Consider the following 17,622-nt stretch of genomic DNA (forward strand, 5'->3'; position numbering starts at 1 on the left):
GAGTATAGGTCTTGTTTTGCTGGGTTCATTATTCTGACATTCAAATACAATTTAGATGATGTCTTTCAAACCAATGCAAACAGTTGTTTTTAAAAAAAATACGACAAGATTTATCTTTTAAAAATATTTGCTATATATGACATTTTAATACATTAAACACAAAAATAAGGTTGATGCCTAAGTGCTTTAACAGTAAGAAGCCGAATTATCCAAGCTTTTCTCGTTGAGAAACAAAAAAATATAATTTGAGATTTAAAAGTACGAGCAAAGAAATAAACAAATAAATTTCGCCACACAGTTACAAATTTGGCTTTTATAATATGTACAGTTTTAAAACAAAATAAATGAAAAATTTTTGAAATTCAATTTTAACAGACAGAAATAATACAAATTTAGCAATTGAAAATAAATATTTGTAATTGTTCCAAGCTGATCAGTGTTTATGTAAGTAAATTGGCATTTCAAATATTTTTAATACTCGCTATACAATATTTTTCGCACTAGCTGTTATAGTCCAAGTCATACATACAATATATTTTCACACTAGCTGTTATAATCATATATACAATAATCAACTTCGTAACATGCACTTATTTAGGTTGTAATAATATGGCAACTACACTACTAAAATAGCAAAATTTACAACATTAAATTATAAAACATGCAGTAATGAATGAAAACTAAAAATGCAACAAGCAAATAACATATAAAATATAACAAAAAGTCATCAGTTAGCATTACCAATATTTTATAGTATTAAGGTTGTTTTAAATTGACTTAAAAACGCTAATTTTTTTAAGGGATTGTTTTTATGCCAGCGTATACAATTTCAGTAGTCAAAAAATTATTTTACTTTTTTTCCTGTAAAGCCACCAATAAATCCTTTTACTACTCCAAGTGCACCGTCCACTGCATTTCCACTTGAAGCATAACTAATTAAACCTTGAAGTACCGCTCCTAGCAACCCCTTGCCAACTTTTCTCAGCCAATTTGGTTTGTTTTTCTTGTTATTTCTCTTGATGGTTCCAAAACTATTGTCCAAATCCTGACAGAATTTGTCAGCATATTTTTTTGCCAAATTAATATATCCTTCCTTGATAAAATCAGCTTGAAATTGATGTTGAAGATTTTGTTTGGTATTTTCGTGAAATTCTTCTAGACATGTTGGATCAACATACTTGCTGTCAGTTAACTAAAATTAAAAGGTTAATGACTATATTAGTGGAAACAAAAATTAACCTATGTCAAAAAAAACTAGATAATATTGTCTGCTACTTTTTTGCCATCACATAAATTAACAACAGAATTTTTTTTATCCCAACTTAAAAGAAATTACAATACATACTTTATATGTATTTAGTTTCTTATTGTAACATTAACTTTTTTAAGGTTTTAACAAAACTAAAATAAATATTACCTCATTTATTTTTTGTAAGTAATTGGTTTTCAATTCTTGAAGCATGGCAATTGCACTTTCGTTTAGGTTTTGCTACAAAAACAGTTTTTATTTGTTATTGCAAACAGAAAACAATTTAAAAAAACCTTTTTTTAATAACTAGAAATGTATTTATGTTATTATTCCAATCTAATTACACCAAATATAAATACTTTTCTCACCTCGTAGACGGAATTTTGCGAATCCAAGGTTATGAAAAGTTGATTGATATCTTGTTCAAGGTTGTTTTTAATCTCTGTTTTTTCTGTAAGCGAAAACTCTTCTGCTTTCTTTTCAAACTTGCTCAAAGCTTCATTCTTTGCCTGGTTATGAAGATTGTTAAAATCATTCTCTTCCTTAAACTTGCCTTGGATAAGCTGTAATAAAGCAAACACTTATAATACAGTTAATTTTAGAGTTTTAAACCATATTTTCGTAAGTATTAATTATATACCTGTTGTGTTTTTTTGTCATACAAATTAAAAGCATTTTCTTTAATTTCTTTTAACCGGTTTACAGCCTTGGTCTGTAAAAAACAAATGGATTAAACAAGAACAATAACCACCAGATTCCAATAGGCTACAATGTATAATTAACTAGCATATCAGTCTAGCCTAGTAAAAGGGTTAACAAATATAATGTAAGTTATAAGCACCTTGTTTTTGTTGTTTTTTCGCTCATAGGTGTCCAGTAATTTCTTAGCAACCTCATTGTTGAATTGTTTTTTGCATTTATCGACCATTTTGGCTTTTATGTCAAGTGTGTCAAACAACGTAACAGCTTCTGCTGTGCATTTTTTGTGAATTTCCTTCAGTTTTGCTGGTTCAACATATTGGTCTTCACAATCCTGCAACATATAAATTTAAAATGTTTTACTACAAATTGTATCTGTGGCAACACTTTATTCCTATGTCTGTAGATATCTTTTTACCATGTGACTGTTAAATACTTATGTTAAGACACATAAGCATTGTAAATTAACCTTAACTAATGATATTAAACAATAAGGTTATCTTTATCTGGCAACTTACTCTGTCCATCAATTCCCAGTATTTTTCCTTGGCTTTGTTCATTTGATCCAAAGTTTTTGCTTTAGTCAGTTTCTAAATGTAGAACAAAAAAAATGTATTATAACATGATTCACTGTAAAAATATTCTGATAATAAATAATAGAAACAATAAAAAACATGATTAAATTTCATATAAATATATTTTTTATATGACTTCATCCTCGATGTGGAAAGGTCAAATGACATGGAGTAACAACAGTTACACCACCCAGTCTTAAGTTGCCGACTAATTCTATGGTACATATTAAAAAGTAAACTATTTAACACAAATATAAATTTTTAGTCCAGATTATAAATGCAACATAATTTACCTTGTTAAAATCGTTGGCCTGTTTGAACTTTGACATTTCATCCTTAAGTTCGTTATCAAGTTTTGTCTTGTATTCAGAACGAAGAATGGTGTCTTCCCCTAGATTAGAGCTTTCAAACTGAGCCAAAGATGCTTCGTAAGCATTTGCATGCGCCTCTGTAAAATTCTTGTCTTCAAGAACAACACTACTATACTGTAAAACATTTTTTGCAATCATAAATATTTTTTAAAGCCTTAAGCAAACATATTTAAATTAGCTAAATAGACTTTTAATAACTTGCTGAGCAAGTAAAAAATAATTTAAATGACCATTTTACTTTAGAATACAATAAGTAAACATAGCCATAACAAAAAACAGTTGTAAACCTATGAAAAATTGTTCTTACCTCATTCATACTCGAAGTATAGGCACCTTTGCTACTTATGAACAAATCTGACAACTTTCTATCCAGTTCAGACTAAAGGCAACAAATAAAGAAGTTACAGAGTTGGGATCGTTTTAAATTAACCCGATCTTGAGTGATCTTCGGTGCAGTGTTTATAAAATTTAACATTTGTTTATCTTAGAAGCAAGGTTATATACGCAATGTTGTGTAAGCCAAATATCATAAAAAATTTTAAAGCAGATGAAGTTATAAGGTCAACTGAAAAGGTTACTAAGCTGGAAATAAATGTCTTTAAATACGAAGAAGATTTACCTTTTTATGCAGATTGGTTTTGGTAAAAGCTTGAAAACATCTTTCCATTTCTTTGTCAAGTCTTTTTTTAAATTCTTCGTAAAGATTGGGGTCAAAATCTTTCACCTTTTCATTAAATAACCAGGTCCTGGCTTTCAACATTCAGTTTTTGGAGTTTTTCATCTTCCAAAAACTTTCCATTACACCCCTAAACAAAAATAGAATTATCAATTATTGTAATGTATCATTTTTAAAGGTGTACTAATTTATTACCCAATACAATATGAAGATTTAAAGTAACTACCTAAAGAAACTTGTTTTAATTGTATGATTTCAACAACAATAAATCAGTTTCATTTTATATATACCTGCTCAAAGTTTGATTTGAAATCCTCTGCCATTTCTTCAACGATGTCTCGTAACTCTTTCTTTAGCTGTTCCTATAGAGTGGTTAAAATTATATTTAAAATTAATTTATTGTTGTATTGTAATCAACAATATTGTATAAACTATTATATTTACAATACTCCTAATGTAAAAATATCATAATAGTTGTGAAAAATTTTTAAAAAAGTGGAATTGAACCTACATAAAATTTCTTATTCTTTTCTGTAAAGAAATCAAGTTTTTGGTCGATTAATTCTTTCAGATTCTTTCTTTTTGTTCGAACAAAACTTCCATCTCCAAGTTTAGGAGCATCATCATAAACAGCAAGAGCCTCTGATTTACATTTATCATGAAGCACTTGAAGGTTTTCTTCGTATTGGTGGCATTGCTGAAACAAACTAAAAATATTAAACCCCCAAACTATTTTATTGTTTGACATAAAAAAGGAATAATAAAAGTTGTATACATGACATTTTAAATGTAAATTTTTCTTTGCTAACCAACTAAACAACTTTAAAAGTTTAACAGAAATTAAATGCAAGTTTTACATACAGTTGTCATATTTTCCATGTAATGTTGCTTTGCCTTCTGAATTAATGCCACATTTGCTGCTCGTTTATTTGCCTAAACAAAACAAACACTGTCATAAGAATATAAGTAGGGCCGATGTTATACACAAATTGTATAAAAAATTTCAATACTTGGGAGTTCTAAATTGTAAAATTTAAAAAATTTAAAATCAAATCAAAAAAGGAAGCATGCACCTCCACAATGGATTCAACTCTTGGCATTTTTCCACTTTGAAAAATGTCAAAATAGGCATATATGAGGTTGATTAGATCACTACCAGTAACATCACAGCCATTGTTTTGTTTCACAATAATGTTGTGGGGTTCAAAAAGTTGCTTTTGTAATTCGTCAACATACCTTAAGAATTCTGGATCAATATCTTGAAAAAAATTTGTAAATGAAATTTTAGTATGGTTTATTGAAGTTTTTTTCTTTAAATGTGCAAACCTTTGAATGGAATTGGAGTTTCTTTACTTCCCCTTTCAGCTACTTTCTTTCCAGGAGTGGGCATCAAAAAACATGAAAACTCAGTGAAATATTTGTTGATGCTGCCTCGAATTTCAATAATTTCTTTGTTTTTACTTTTGCTAAGGATATTGCTTAGAAGCCTTCTACCACCTTCTAATCCATAACTTACATCTTTATCAGGCCAATCTCTAACCAGAAACATCAATTTCTGTACAAAACATTTGTTATTCATAAATATATTAATTTTTACCTTTGTTATTTAAATATTGACAGAAAATAACCTGAAACGGGACTTGGGATTGAATATTTTTGTTGTTTTTTTGAAATTCTTGTTTGGCAGTATTTCCGTAATTTGCAAATAACTATGAAAGTAAATTAATTGCATAAGTTAAATATTAAATAACCTATAAACCAAAGTTTAAACCTTTTTAAAAGTATATTTTCGATATTTTTAAACTATGTAACATACCCCCTGAACATAGCCTTATTTTGTGTCTCACTATATTATACACTATTTATTAGAAATCTGTTTCTTTTGTACAGTAAAAATATTTGTTTTATATTTACTTACATGCAAGTTTTGAAGGTCGTTAGTGTCAATGTTTTGGGAAACATTGTAGATTTGAACTGAGCCAATCAGAGTGCTTAAAGAAAAGATAACTGATGAACATTTTGTGTCCGCAACAAAATCAAATGCTCCTTGAGTATCCATAAGAAACAAGTTGACCTAAAATATATTTGTCAAATTAATCCTGATTGACTATTTTGTAAAATATTTAACATTACTTATTTTCACCCTTTTACTCATTTTTGGCCCCAAAAATTGCCAAGTGGTTATATTTGCCAACTTTACTTGTATTAGGGTCATATATACTTTTTTGGGGCATAGTAGTAACAAGAAGTGGTTGTGGTTTTGTCTTAGGAATGATTTTTGTATTTTTTCTGAAATTCAGGGAACTTTATCAAAAAACAAACAACCTACTTCTTTTCCATCATCAGTAGTAAGTAGAATAGGTTGGTTCCAAATCCAGATTCCCTTTGTATCACTTTTATGACCACCTCTCCAATGAAAACCATTATCTAGTTCTAATATTTGAGATTGGTCTTCTAAGCATTTTTCTGACTAAAAATATTTTTAAAATTATTTAAAAATTGCTTTTTTTATTTTTTATACAACTATATTAAAAAAAATCCACAGTTTGCCTTATTAACTTGATTTAATTTAACTTTACACTTTTAAATACTGACCGAAACATACCTTACTAGACCTTAATCTATGCAAGAAAAGGTTCAGAAGAAAAGATTTTCCTTTTCGAAATGCTCCCGTCACAGAATACAATGCAACTGGTTTATCTTTAACATTTGGATGACCAAATATTACTTCTAAAGCCTCTGTGTTCAATTCGAACCCTCCTTCATCACTTCCCGAATCATTTATTGGTTTTACAAGTTGAACTGGTCCAATTTGAAGAAGTTTCTCTAAATTTTAAAAATATAAAATCAACATTTAGATGCAGGTTTGGCGCAGGCATAAGCATTTTTACTGCACATTAGAAGACCAAGCTTTAACTGTTAATAAACTTAAAAAAGTTCAATCATTTTACATATAAATTTGCACGTAACTGTTCACTTGTATGTAAATGTTCTTAAAAAAACCTTAGATCCGTAAAGTATAAAAATCGGCGTGTCAAACAAGAAATTATATATAATAAACAAACAAACATTTTTTTCATACTTTTTTAAATAATTGATAATGTGATATACATTTGATCAACATGATATGCCGTAAAGACGACGTTTGAAACACTTTTTTATTATAAACAACATACTAAAATTTTTGAACTCTAAGTACACAAACACGATAGATATTCTATTTCTAAGTTTGCGGGTTATACTTAAAAGACACTGCAAAAATATATCGGCAATAACTATAAATTGCATTTTAGTAAATTTAGTTTAATAATAAACCATCCACTTTTACCTTGATTTTCGCTAAGATTTTCAACTAGAGTATCCACATTTTCGTCGCAAAACAAAGTATTTTAGTTATTTTATTTTAAATTTAGATAAATAACCAAATTGACGTTTCATTTTACCTGTTTTATTAATCGTACTTTGTATTTCACCTTCGCTTACGCTTTGTTTCTTCACGCGTGGAAACATTTCAGATAATTTGTCTTAATTTGTAAAGTCCTGTTCACACGACAAGGTAACGTTGCGTTGCGCTGCGTTGCGTTACGTAACTTTACGAGTTCTAGGGATTAACAAATACAAAATATCTAAAATGAAAGTATACCGCTTACGAAATCTTGGGTAAATTTCGCTCCAGCCACAAAAGTTTACGAAATCTTACGCAACTTTCGCAAACTTTTGTACGTGTGACCAACCCTAATTATTTTCAATGGTTGCGAAATCTTACATAACGTTAGGTTGCGTGGCGTACGCCGTGTGAACGGGCCTTTACACTGTATTTTTTTACTGTCTACTAAAATAATAAAACGCAGACTTAGGATCTATAAATTTTTACATTTGCCAAAAAATTTATAAATATGCACTGTTGCTAAAAAATCTATAAACATGCGCAGTCACTTCTCTTATCAAAAAAATCATTTTGACCTACATACAATTAGCATCTGTTACGAGGTCTACATAAAGTAAATTTTTGTATGCGAGTATCGTTTTTAATCACACTTTGCAAACGAAAAAAAAAAATTTTGTTGTTGTACAAAAGTTTCTTCGAATTCTATTTTTAACTACAAAATTTTTTGTGTCTGGTATTCTGGAATTTCCACCTCTTTGTATCACCCAGAAAAAAACCACTTGTTTTTCTGGGTTACTTATTTTTACCACACCTTATTTAAACACACGCAAACAGTTTAATATCTGGAATTTCCAACTCTTTATATTACTCAAAAAAATTTCCCGTAGTTCACTGGGTCACTGATTTTCAAAACACCATATTTAGACTCACAACAGTTCGATATGTGGTTTACTTTGCTTTTAATGCTCGCTATTTAATTTTTTTTAAGTTTACGCCTTAGATTTAAATTTGCAGTTAATTATTAAATATTTTCACGTGCTGTTTAAAACATACTGCATTATTTGTAAAAATAATAACATTGGGTCAATAATGTATAAAATTCTCACATAGGCCTACTTCACTAAAATGAATTTTAAGTTTTTCGTATTTTAGAAAGAAATCAATATAAAACGTTGTTTTGTAGTTCTGCCAGTTATTGTTTATAGTTAACTTGACTTTGGAAACACGCTTTGTTGCGAACGACTTCAAATTAACTTTCTTTCAGCTAATAACGAAAAGTTTGCAGTACGTGAAACACCGCTTTTAAATAAAGTAGTCTTATGCAACGAATCGACTGTATTGTAGTTTATCATCAACTCCAAATGTCGTAAAAATTATTAAAATCTACACACTGATAAAATTAATTTATTTACACTTTTTATAAATCAGTTTTGCAGTTTTTAATATGTACAGTTAAAAATATAAATAACCAAAAGTTTGAAAATTAAAATCTTGAAAAATTTGCACAAATACAGGTTATTTTATACCAACACATTTCCTTTATAAAAATTATTTAGTTTACTTATAATTAGTGCTTTTATTAATAAAATTTCTAATTTTCTATGTTTACATAAGTTATGCCGAAGGGTTAAATTACATTATTTACAATTAACACGATCACTACGAAAATGTGACTACTATTTTATGCAATTGAAATATTATATACAATATTAAATAAAGTTACATTAAACATGCATCACTAAATGGTTTAATTGTGCAATTGTAGTCATTTTACTTAAGATAATATATATTCAACAATAATGCATGTACTAACAAATGTTATGGGTGAATGGCACCACTTTATTTAACATTAAATACACGCTTGGCTGCAAACGACGTTATATTAACCTTTTTTTTTGCCACGAAAATAGGGGCTTATAGCACATTTAACAATGCTTACTACAACACATAAATAAGTATCATAACGAAAAAATATGTTAAGTGTTTTTGCTTGGGCCAGTTTCTAAAAATACAAGAAAACTAATTGTTTTATTTTTACTTGTAAAGGATAGCAACTAAAATTAAAATTTATATAAAATCCAACTTTTTAAATAATTTTCTGATACCAAGACGTAGATTACTGAAGTACTGGGTCTGTAAAAAATAGGTTTAGACAAAAAACAAAAACTAAACAAAAAATTTTTGCCATCTTTATTCATTTTTTTGATATACAGTTATAAAATACATTTATTAATATTATAAACGTATTTTTTAAATTTAGAAAAAATATTACTAAGTATGAAAAAGCAATCAAACCAAATCAAACAAAAATTACAGTTTATATGGGCTGGGTACCAATTAGTGTTTATGTAAAGTCTTAGCTTATATACAAATCTAATTAAAATATACTTAATAGTTAAAAATATTTAGCAGTATGGCTTTATATATTGCAATATAAGTTATAAAATTTTAAGCAATTAAATTAAACATGCACCGAAAAATGGGAACTACATTTTGTTAATAACAAAATAAATCATAATACAAATTGAAAAATTAATTAATTAAAAATTAAATAACAAAATAATTTTTTTTAAATTTAAAATTTAATTTAAAGAATTAAAGCTCCCGAGACTTTCTCTGAGACTTCAGTTGCACCAGCAATATAGTCAAAAATTCTAGGTGGGAATATATCATATCCAACAAAACTTGCAAAAAAATTTAAAACCTTTTCGATAATTCTTTTTAACCATTTTGGTCTATTGCTATCGTTAATTTTTTTGATGTTTTTATAACGTTCATCTAAGTTCTGGAGACATTTTAGAACAAATTCTTCCCCGGATTTTTGGTATCCACGTTCGTCAAAACCTTTTTTTAATTTTGTTTGTACATTTTTTTTAATTTGTTCGTGGCACAGTTTAAGTTTTTCTGGATCAACGTATTTGTTGTCCAGTATCTTAATAAAAGGTTATCATTATTATTTTTTACTAAAAATGTTTGCACGAAGCATAAAACTTGCAATTTTAATTGTTACTCCAATTTAAATCCATTCTTAAAGATCAATGCATTTTTAAAAATTGTAACTAGTTGGTACTTCGCTAAAATTAATTTTATTTCTTTGGTAATTTTAACGTAGTTAAATATTAGTTTTTTTAAGGATTTACTAAAAATGTTAGTAATACCTCTTTAAATTTATCTAAATAGTTGTCTTTTATTTCTTCCTGCATGGCGAGTGCTCTTTCATTAAAGTATCTCTACACAAACGAGAAAAATCTTACAGTTATTCAACACTTTTAAAGTTATTTTTATCATACCAAAGGATTTTTATAACTTTTATAGGATTTTTATATTAAAATTAAATTTACCTCATAGACAACATTTTGTTCCTTTAAAGTTGTAAAATGTTGAATGATTTCTTGTTCAAGATTGTCTTTAATCATTGGTCTTTCAGGGAGTAAAAAAAAAGTTTTTGCATTTGTCACATACATGTTTAATGCGTTGTTTTTTTGTAGGTTATGGTAATTTTCTAACCCATAGTGTTCCTTGTATTTGCCCTTGATGTACTATAACAAAAAAACTTATTAGTTGACAAACATTATTTTACCAGTTTTAAAACTAAATTTATAAAGTAACAAATATTTACTTGTTTCATTTTATTTTCATAAAATTCAAAAGCTTTTTCTTTAATTTCTTTGAGTTCATTTACTTTTTTAACCTACAAAAAAAATAAACATTATTTAAATGTAGCTCCTACGGTTCCGTTATCATGTTGGCACTTAATATAATTGTAATGGTTTACCATGGTTTACTATAACAATTTTACTATAAAATGTATAGTTCTTAATGAAAAATGTTGTTGTCAGTTAGGCAAATTTTGTCAGTTAGCAAAGCACTTTTTATTTAAATTACTATCATTTTTATTTCGAATATTAACAATATATTATATTTAAACAGGCTATAACCACCTTGTTTTCTTTATTTTTTCTGTTATAAGTTTCAAGCAAATCTTCAGCAACCTCGGTATTAAATTGTTTTTTACATTCAGCAACCATGTAGGCGTTTATATCAAGTGCGTCAAACAACTTTGAAGCTTCTGGAATGTATTTACTGTGAGCTTCCTCAAGTTTCGCTGGCTCAACATATTTGTTTTCAAATATCTTAAAAAAAAGTAAAAATTTATTTTTAATGATTCGTGCAAATAAATAGCTACTTTATAAAATAAACGAAGTACTTGCGTAGAAATCGGAAAAAGGTAACACTGTGGTCTCCAACAAGAAAGATACTTAAATAAAACTATAAACTGTTTATTACTACTCACTTTGTCCATCAACTGGAAGTATCTTTGTTTTGCTTTCTCTACAGTATTTTGTGCCTTTCTTTTTGCTAGATCCTAAAAAAATTAAATCGTTTTATAATCATAGAGAGGTTTAAACTACAATATAAAACAACAACTTTAGTCTAGCTTATAATTGCGGTTTAAAATCACCTTGTTATTTTCGTTTATGCGTTTAAACGATGGCATTTTATTTTGAAGATCAGTATGAAGTTTAGATTTGCATTCATCACGAAGATTAGTGTTTATTCCAAGCTCAGAAAGCTCAAACTTTTTTATGGCAGCTTTACAAGCATCTTTATGGGCGTCTTCGAAAGCTCTGTCATCAAGAACTTTACTGCCAAACTGTAAACAAATCGTTCAAAAAACTGTTTTATCTATTTTTGTTATAACAGGTGTTACATAATTACTTATTTTTGATCATGCCTTTTTTAAACTTGATGGATACTAATATTTTTGACATAATCTTTTTATCTTTTTTGGTATTTATTTAGTTTTTTTTATCTTTCTCACCCTATTCATGTAAACAATGTAAGCTTCTTCGCAACTTAATGACAAACTAGATATTTTTCTCTCTAGATTAGACTTAAAATAACATAAAAAGGTTAATAAAACAGCAAAAGTTTTTAAGAAGTTTACTTTACCAACTAAATACCTATTATCTATTAAAAGTACCTTAATTTTTAAATAAAAAAATAGTTGACAATTAAATGGTAAAAATACGACAAACACCTTGTATTCTTTATTTTTTCTTCTATATTGCTCTAGCAAATTCTCAACAACCTCGGTATTGAATTGGTTTTTACATTCATCAATTTGGTTTGTGTCCAAATCAAGAAGGTCAAATAACTTTAAAGCTTTTGCTTTGCATCTGAAGTGAGCTTCACCCAGTGTTTCTGGCTCAACATATTTGTCTTCACATTCCTACAACATTACCAAATATACTATATTCATATTGTTAAAAATCAATCAACTTTCACTTAATAACATACATTATTTTACATTTTGGGGGTAGTTTATTTTTTTGTGCATTGATTTGTGACCACTATAAAAGGAACTAAGGACATGTAGAAAATATTGTCAAAAAGCCACTAATTAAAAGGTTTAAACATCAACTATAAACTTACTTTGTCCATTAATCTAGAGTATTGCTGTTCTGCATTGTACGAAGCATTTCGTTTGATAATTTCTGCCTTATTCTAAACATAAAAGAAATTAAATTGTTTTATTTACAAATAAAATATACTAACTAGATGTTTAATTATCAACTTTATAAAAAAACATGTTTTAATGTAAATGGTATTATTATTAAAGTTTTGCAGTATTGTTCTAAAGATTATTAAAGAACCACAACTTAAAATTTACTTTGTTAATTTCGTTCGTGCGTTTAAACGTTGACTTTTCCTCATTTAATTCTAAATCCAGTTTTAATTTGCATCTAACGCGAAGATCAGTGTCTTTTCCAAAATCCGAGCTTTCATATTTCAACTCAGCAGCTTTACAAGCATTAACGTGCGCTACTTCAAAACCTGCATCGTCGAGAACTTTGTTGCCCCACTTTAAAACAAATTGTTTCTTATTATTATAAAATATTTTAATTATTACATTATATTGTTAAGAAAGCAGGTAGTTTTAATAAAACTGAGAAATGTTCCAATGAAAAAAAGTAATTAGTAGGCTATTACTACTAGAGAAACGTGGCGTTTATTGTACAAACTTGTAAAGTTTGCCATCACTTTATAGCTTATGGTTGTTGGTTGTAAATTTTGTATTAATGCGTAAAATTTCTTACCTCATTCATAGATAAAGTATAAGTTTTCTTGCAACTAATTAACAAATCAGACAATTTTCTTTCAAGTTCAGACTAAAAAAAAGTACGATATATAATTTAGCAAATCGTTTTACTATTTAAAATTTAATTATATTTTAAAGTAATGTTAAATACACTCATATATTATATTCTAGTTTAAGACTATTATTTTGGGTTAGTGATACTGCTAAAAAATTTGGCGGTCACTATTTTGATAAAGGTCAACAACAACAACGTCATTTGCTTTTTTATTCAAGCTTTTCTACATAACAAAAACGATTTAAAAAGGCACAGTAATTTTTAGATTATTCTACATTTTTAATGTTTGTTATGTAGATTTTACTCATAATTTTTAATTTAATACTTTAGTAAAATAATTAATATAAGCATTTTTATATTGCCAGTTTAATTCATAAATTTATCATATTTTAACTTATCAACCTCGTAATCAACATTTTGTTCAATAAGTTTTTTAAAATGACGATTGATTTCTTGTTCAAGGTCGTTTTTAATTATTTCTGCTCTCTCAGGAAGTAAAAGCTTTTCTGCATTCTCCATGTACATGTTTAAGGCTTCATTCTTTGCCAGGTTATGACAATTTTCTAGCTCACCTTTTGCTTTAAATTTGCCTTGGATAAACTATCACAAAGGTAGTTAAGGTAAGTATAGTTTAACAATCAGCTAATGTTTTATTTTATTGGTTTCAAACCAAATTTATGTAGTTACAAACACTTCCCTGTTTCATTTTATTGTCATAAAAGACAAAAGCATTTTCTTTATTTTTAGTAAATCCATTTACAGCTTTTGTCTAAAAGCAGTAAAATATTTAAGCATAGTTATTGTACCGGTTATTCTACTGCTACAATAAAACATTTATCAATGATAATAAAAAAATTTAAACTCACGAAACAAAATTATGTATTGGTGTTTAGTATTTTACATCACACCCACTGTTTAAATAACATTAACAAATACAATAGGGGTTTTAAAAGTAAGGGGTTAACAAATATAGTGTTAAAAAGCTAAAAACACCTTGTTTTCGTTATTTTTTCTCGTATGATCTTTCAGCAAATCTTTAGCAACCTCACTGTTGAATTGGTTTTTACATTCATTAACCATGTTGGTGTTTATATCAAGTGTGTCGAACAACTTTAAAGCAACATATTTGTCGTCACATTCCTAAAGCAAAGATGTCTTTTTATTTTTTAAACAAAAATTACCATTTTGTATTAATAAAACTTTACACTTGAATGCTACATGAAGTACAGGGCAAATGTCGGCGCCAATTTGATTAACATTGAACAGTTACTTTATACTTACTTCGTTCATCAATTTTGAATACTTTTGTTTTGCGCTATCCATAGTTGTAAGTGCCTTTGCTTCTGCCAGTTTCTAATTTTACAACAAATTAAATCTGTGTTAGAGAAAAATAGGGGTTGAGATGAGGCTCGAGGCAAATTATTGCTGTGTTGTTATATACATTAAACACTATTTTGTATTGATAGTCAGTGTCAAATATTTACTAAGCAAACGCTGTTAAAATTGTTACATTATTGTAATACACAGTTAAAACCTACATAAAAGGTTTTATTCTTTTCTTCAAACGCAAAAAAAAGTTGGTTTATCGATTCTTCAAGATCTTTTTTTTGTTCTTTTACAAAGTTTTTATCTCCAAGTTTGGGAGAATTGTCATAAACAGAGAGAGCTTCTGATTTACAAATTTGATGAATCATTTCGAGGTTTTTTTCATAATGCGTGAATTTCTAAAAACGATTATAATTTTAAATAAAATTTTGAGTTAACAATATTTAAAAGCTTAGTGGCTAAAACAAAAAATATTTAATAAATGATATTCTTATTATATAGTTATTGTAGTTTAACAAACGTGAAACCAACCTCTTTCATTTTCTCATTGTATTGTTGCCTTGCCTTTTGTATTAAAGCAAAAATTGCTGCTCTTTGATTTGCCTTTAAAAAATAAACAAAAAACAAATAACTAAAATTGCCTTAAGATATAAAAGAAACACTGTAAATTGGGCAATGCTAATATCAATAAAACATTTGACTTGGTAACCATACAACCAGTTTATAATAATTTATTTTCAAAATATTTTGGTAAAAATTAATGTAATCTAACAAATTTTTAAAACAAAAAACAATTTTTTTACCTCCAAAATGGATCCTACGTTCGGCATTTTTCCGCTTTTAAAAATATCAAAATAGGAATGCATTAGATTTATGAGATCACGGCCAGTGACATCACGATCATTATTTTGTTTCACAACAATGTTGTTGGGGTGAAATAATTGCTTATGTAATTTGGCGACATATTCCAAGAAATTATGATCTATATCTAGGAAAAATTTTTAAACTACATTTTATCAAATGTTGCCCAAAACTAGTTTGTAATTTGAGGTAAGCTAGAAATAAAATAAAATTATATTTTTTAAATTAAAGCCTTTTTTTTAATTAAGTTAATTTTTTACAAACCTTTGAAAGAAATTGAGGTTTCCTTTTTACCTCCAGTACTAACACAATTGCCAGGTCCAGGCAACAAAAACCCCAGACAATTCCGTAAAGTATTGGTTGATGCTGTCACGAATTTGTATAATCTTTTTATTTTCGCTTTGGTTTAGGATTTTGTTCAAATATCTGCTGCCATTTTCAGATCCTAGTTCTATGTCACTATCAGCCCAATCTCTGATAAGAAATATCAATTTCTAAAAAAATAATTGTGATTTAAAAAAATAGTAATTTATCAAGTTAGAAAAAAACTTATGCTTACCTGAAATGGAGCTTGAGTTTGAGCATTTGTATTGTTTTTCAGAAATACCTGTTTCGCAGTGGTTCCATAGTTTGCAAACAACTACAAAAATAAACCTACTGTTCAACTATTTGATAAGGTTTTGATTTTTTGCGTTAAAATTGGTAAAATCATGATTTATCAATAATATTTATTATAAATAACATACTGTCATAATAACATTAAAACTTAGTTTTAATGTGTATCAGTAATCTTAATATATATTAATGCTTTTAAAAGTAGTTGATTTTTTTAAAATATTTACATGTAAGTTTTCAAGGTCATTAGTGTCAATGTTTTGCATGACGTTGTAAATTTGAACTGAGCCAATCAGAGTGCTTAAAGAGAAGATAACTGATTGACACTTTGTGTCTCCTACAAGATCGAATGCTCCTTGAGTGTCCATAAGAAACAAGTTGACCTTAAAGAGTGCTTGGTTATACAAGAGTTTATCAGCCTGGATCGGTCATTTTACATTAAATGTTTTTAAAGGAGTATTTTCCCTGTTAGAACCAGTTTTAATTTTGCGAGTCTTTTGTTGTAGATCAAAATGTACATTGAGTTACGTGTAAATTTATTTTAGTAAAATAATAATAACTTACCTCCTTTTTACTGTGAGTAGAAATAGAAAAGGGTTGGTTCCAAATCCAAATTCCTTTTGTATCACTCTCATGACCACCTCTCCAATGGAAACCATCCTCTGGGTTTAATATTTGAGATTTGTCAGTCAACCATTTTTCAGGCTTAAAACAACAAATTTAAAATAAATTATTTTTGTCAAATATTTTTTAGTTTCAGGCATAAATTTACTTATATATAAAAATTAATTCAAAAATGAAAAAAACATACCTTACTAGACCTTAATCTGTGCAAGAAAAGGTTCAGAAGAAAAGATTTCCTTTTTCGAAATGCTCCGGTCAATGAATACAATGCAACTGGTTTATTTTTGACATTTGGATGACCAAATATAACCTCTAATGCCTCTATGTTTAATTCAAACCCTCCCTTATCACTGCCATCTGCCAGAGGGATCTCTTGGTCTCACAAGTTGAATCGGTTTGCCAATTTCGTAACCAGCGTCTAAAGTTTAAAAGAAACAAAATTCCAACAGTTATATTTTAGTATTATTTGGGAACAGATTGGTCTTATATATAGTTCATGTTTAAACAACGATAAGTAACTGCTTAAATCTGCCAAACATTACAGCAAAGCAACAAAAAAGTTTAAACATAGGGAGTCCTTTTTTATGTCAAAGATGGATGCTAGAGTATTTCAAGGTAGCCTTTAAATAGATAGAAGTTAAACTAATGGTTATAGTTTAACACAGCATTTATATACACAAAGAATAAAAGATAACTTGCCGAGTTTAACTTCAAAATCTTTTTGACCTTGATAGTTACCCGAGGTTGATAGTTACCCGAGGATTTTTTAGAGGTTTTGTGTGATTTGCTTTTAAGAATATTTGTTCCTGCTTTAAAAACAGAGATTAAAAAAATTAACTTTGCCCATGTACTTAGGTAACTGTTTCTAAATTGAAAATGTTTTCAGTTTTCTTTTTTTAGCTATAAAAGTTATATATTTCGTTACCTTGGTTTTTGTCTATATCCACATTGGCAGCAGTCACGCTCGGCGAAAGCTCTTAAATGTTATTTAAAAATTTTTATATCAAATAGACTTATTAATTAAATAATGCGTTTTGATTAAAAATAAGAAGTTTAAACAAAATTAAATTTATTAAGGTA

At 27.8% G+C, this 17,622-nt stretch overlaps 1 protein-coding gene across 2 annotated transcripts; it reads right to left on the minus strand.

Moving 5' to 3' along the window:
- Nucleotides 1–115: 115 nt before the first annotated feature.
- On the minus strand, nucleotides 116–7,686 carry LOC145752213 (atlastin-2-like). 2 transcript variants are annotated; one of them, XM_082568447.1, is made up of 12 exons: nucleotides 7,014–7,686; nucleotides 6,176–6,396; nucleotides 5,900–6,040; nucleotides 5,489–5,644; nucleotides 5,199–5,279; nucleotides 4,897–5,125; nucleotides 4,644–4,828; nucleotides 4,432–4,503; nucleotides 4,082–4,267; nucleotides 3,861–3,932; nucleotides 3,514–3,700; nucleotides 3,202–3,273 (listed from the first exon to the last, which is right to left on the minus strand). In XM_082568447.1, the coding sequence occupies exons 1-11, from the start codon at nucleotides 7,078–7,080 to the stop codon at nucleotides 3,626–3,628; spliced, it is 1,485 nt and encodes a 494-aa protein (XP_082424573.1). In that variant the 5' UTR covers nucleotides 7,081–7,686; the 3' UTR covers nucleotides 3,202–3,273; nucleotides 3,514–3,625. The 2 variants fall into 2 exon arrangements, with proteins under 2 accessions (XP_082424574.1, XP_082424573.1); XM_082568448.1 differs by lacking the exons at nucleotides 4,432–4,503; nucleotides 4,644–4,828; nucleotides 4,897–5,125; ... (3 more) ...; nucleotides 6,176–6,396; nucleotides 7,014–7,686 and adding exons at nucleotides 116–1,192; nucleotides 1,418–1,489; nucleotides 1,618–1,812; ... (2 more) ...; nucleotides 2,467–2,538; nucleotides 2,817–3,008 and having other exon boundaries at nucleotides 4,082–4,146.
- Nucleotides 7,687–17,622: the final 9,936 nt, after the last annotated feature.

The sequence above is a fragment of the Corella eumyota genome, chromosome 5, assembly GCF_963082875.1.
Source record: "Corella eumyota chromosome 5, kaCorEumy4.1, whole genome shotgun sequence".
In the NCBI taxonomy this organism is placed as follows: domain Eukaryota; kingdom Metazoa; phylum Chordata; class Ascidiacea; order Phlebobranchia; family Corellidae; genus Corella; species Corella eumyota.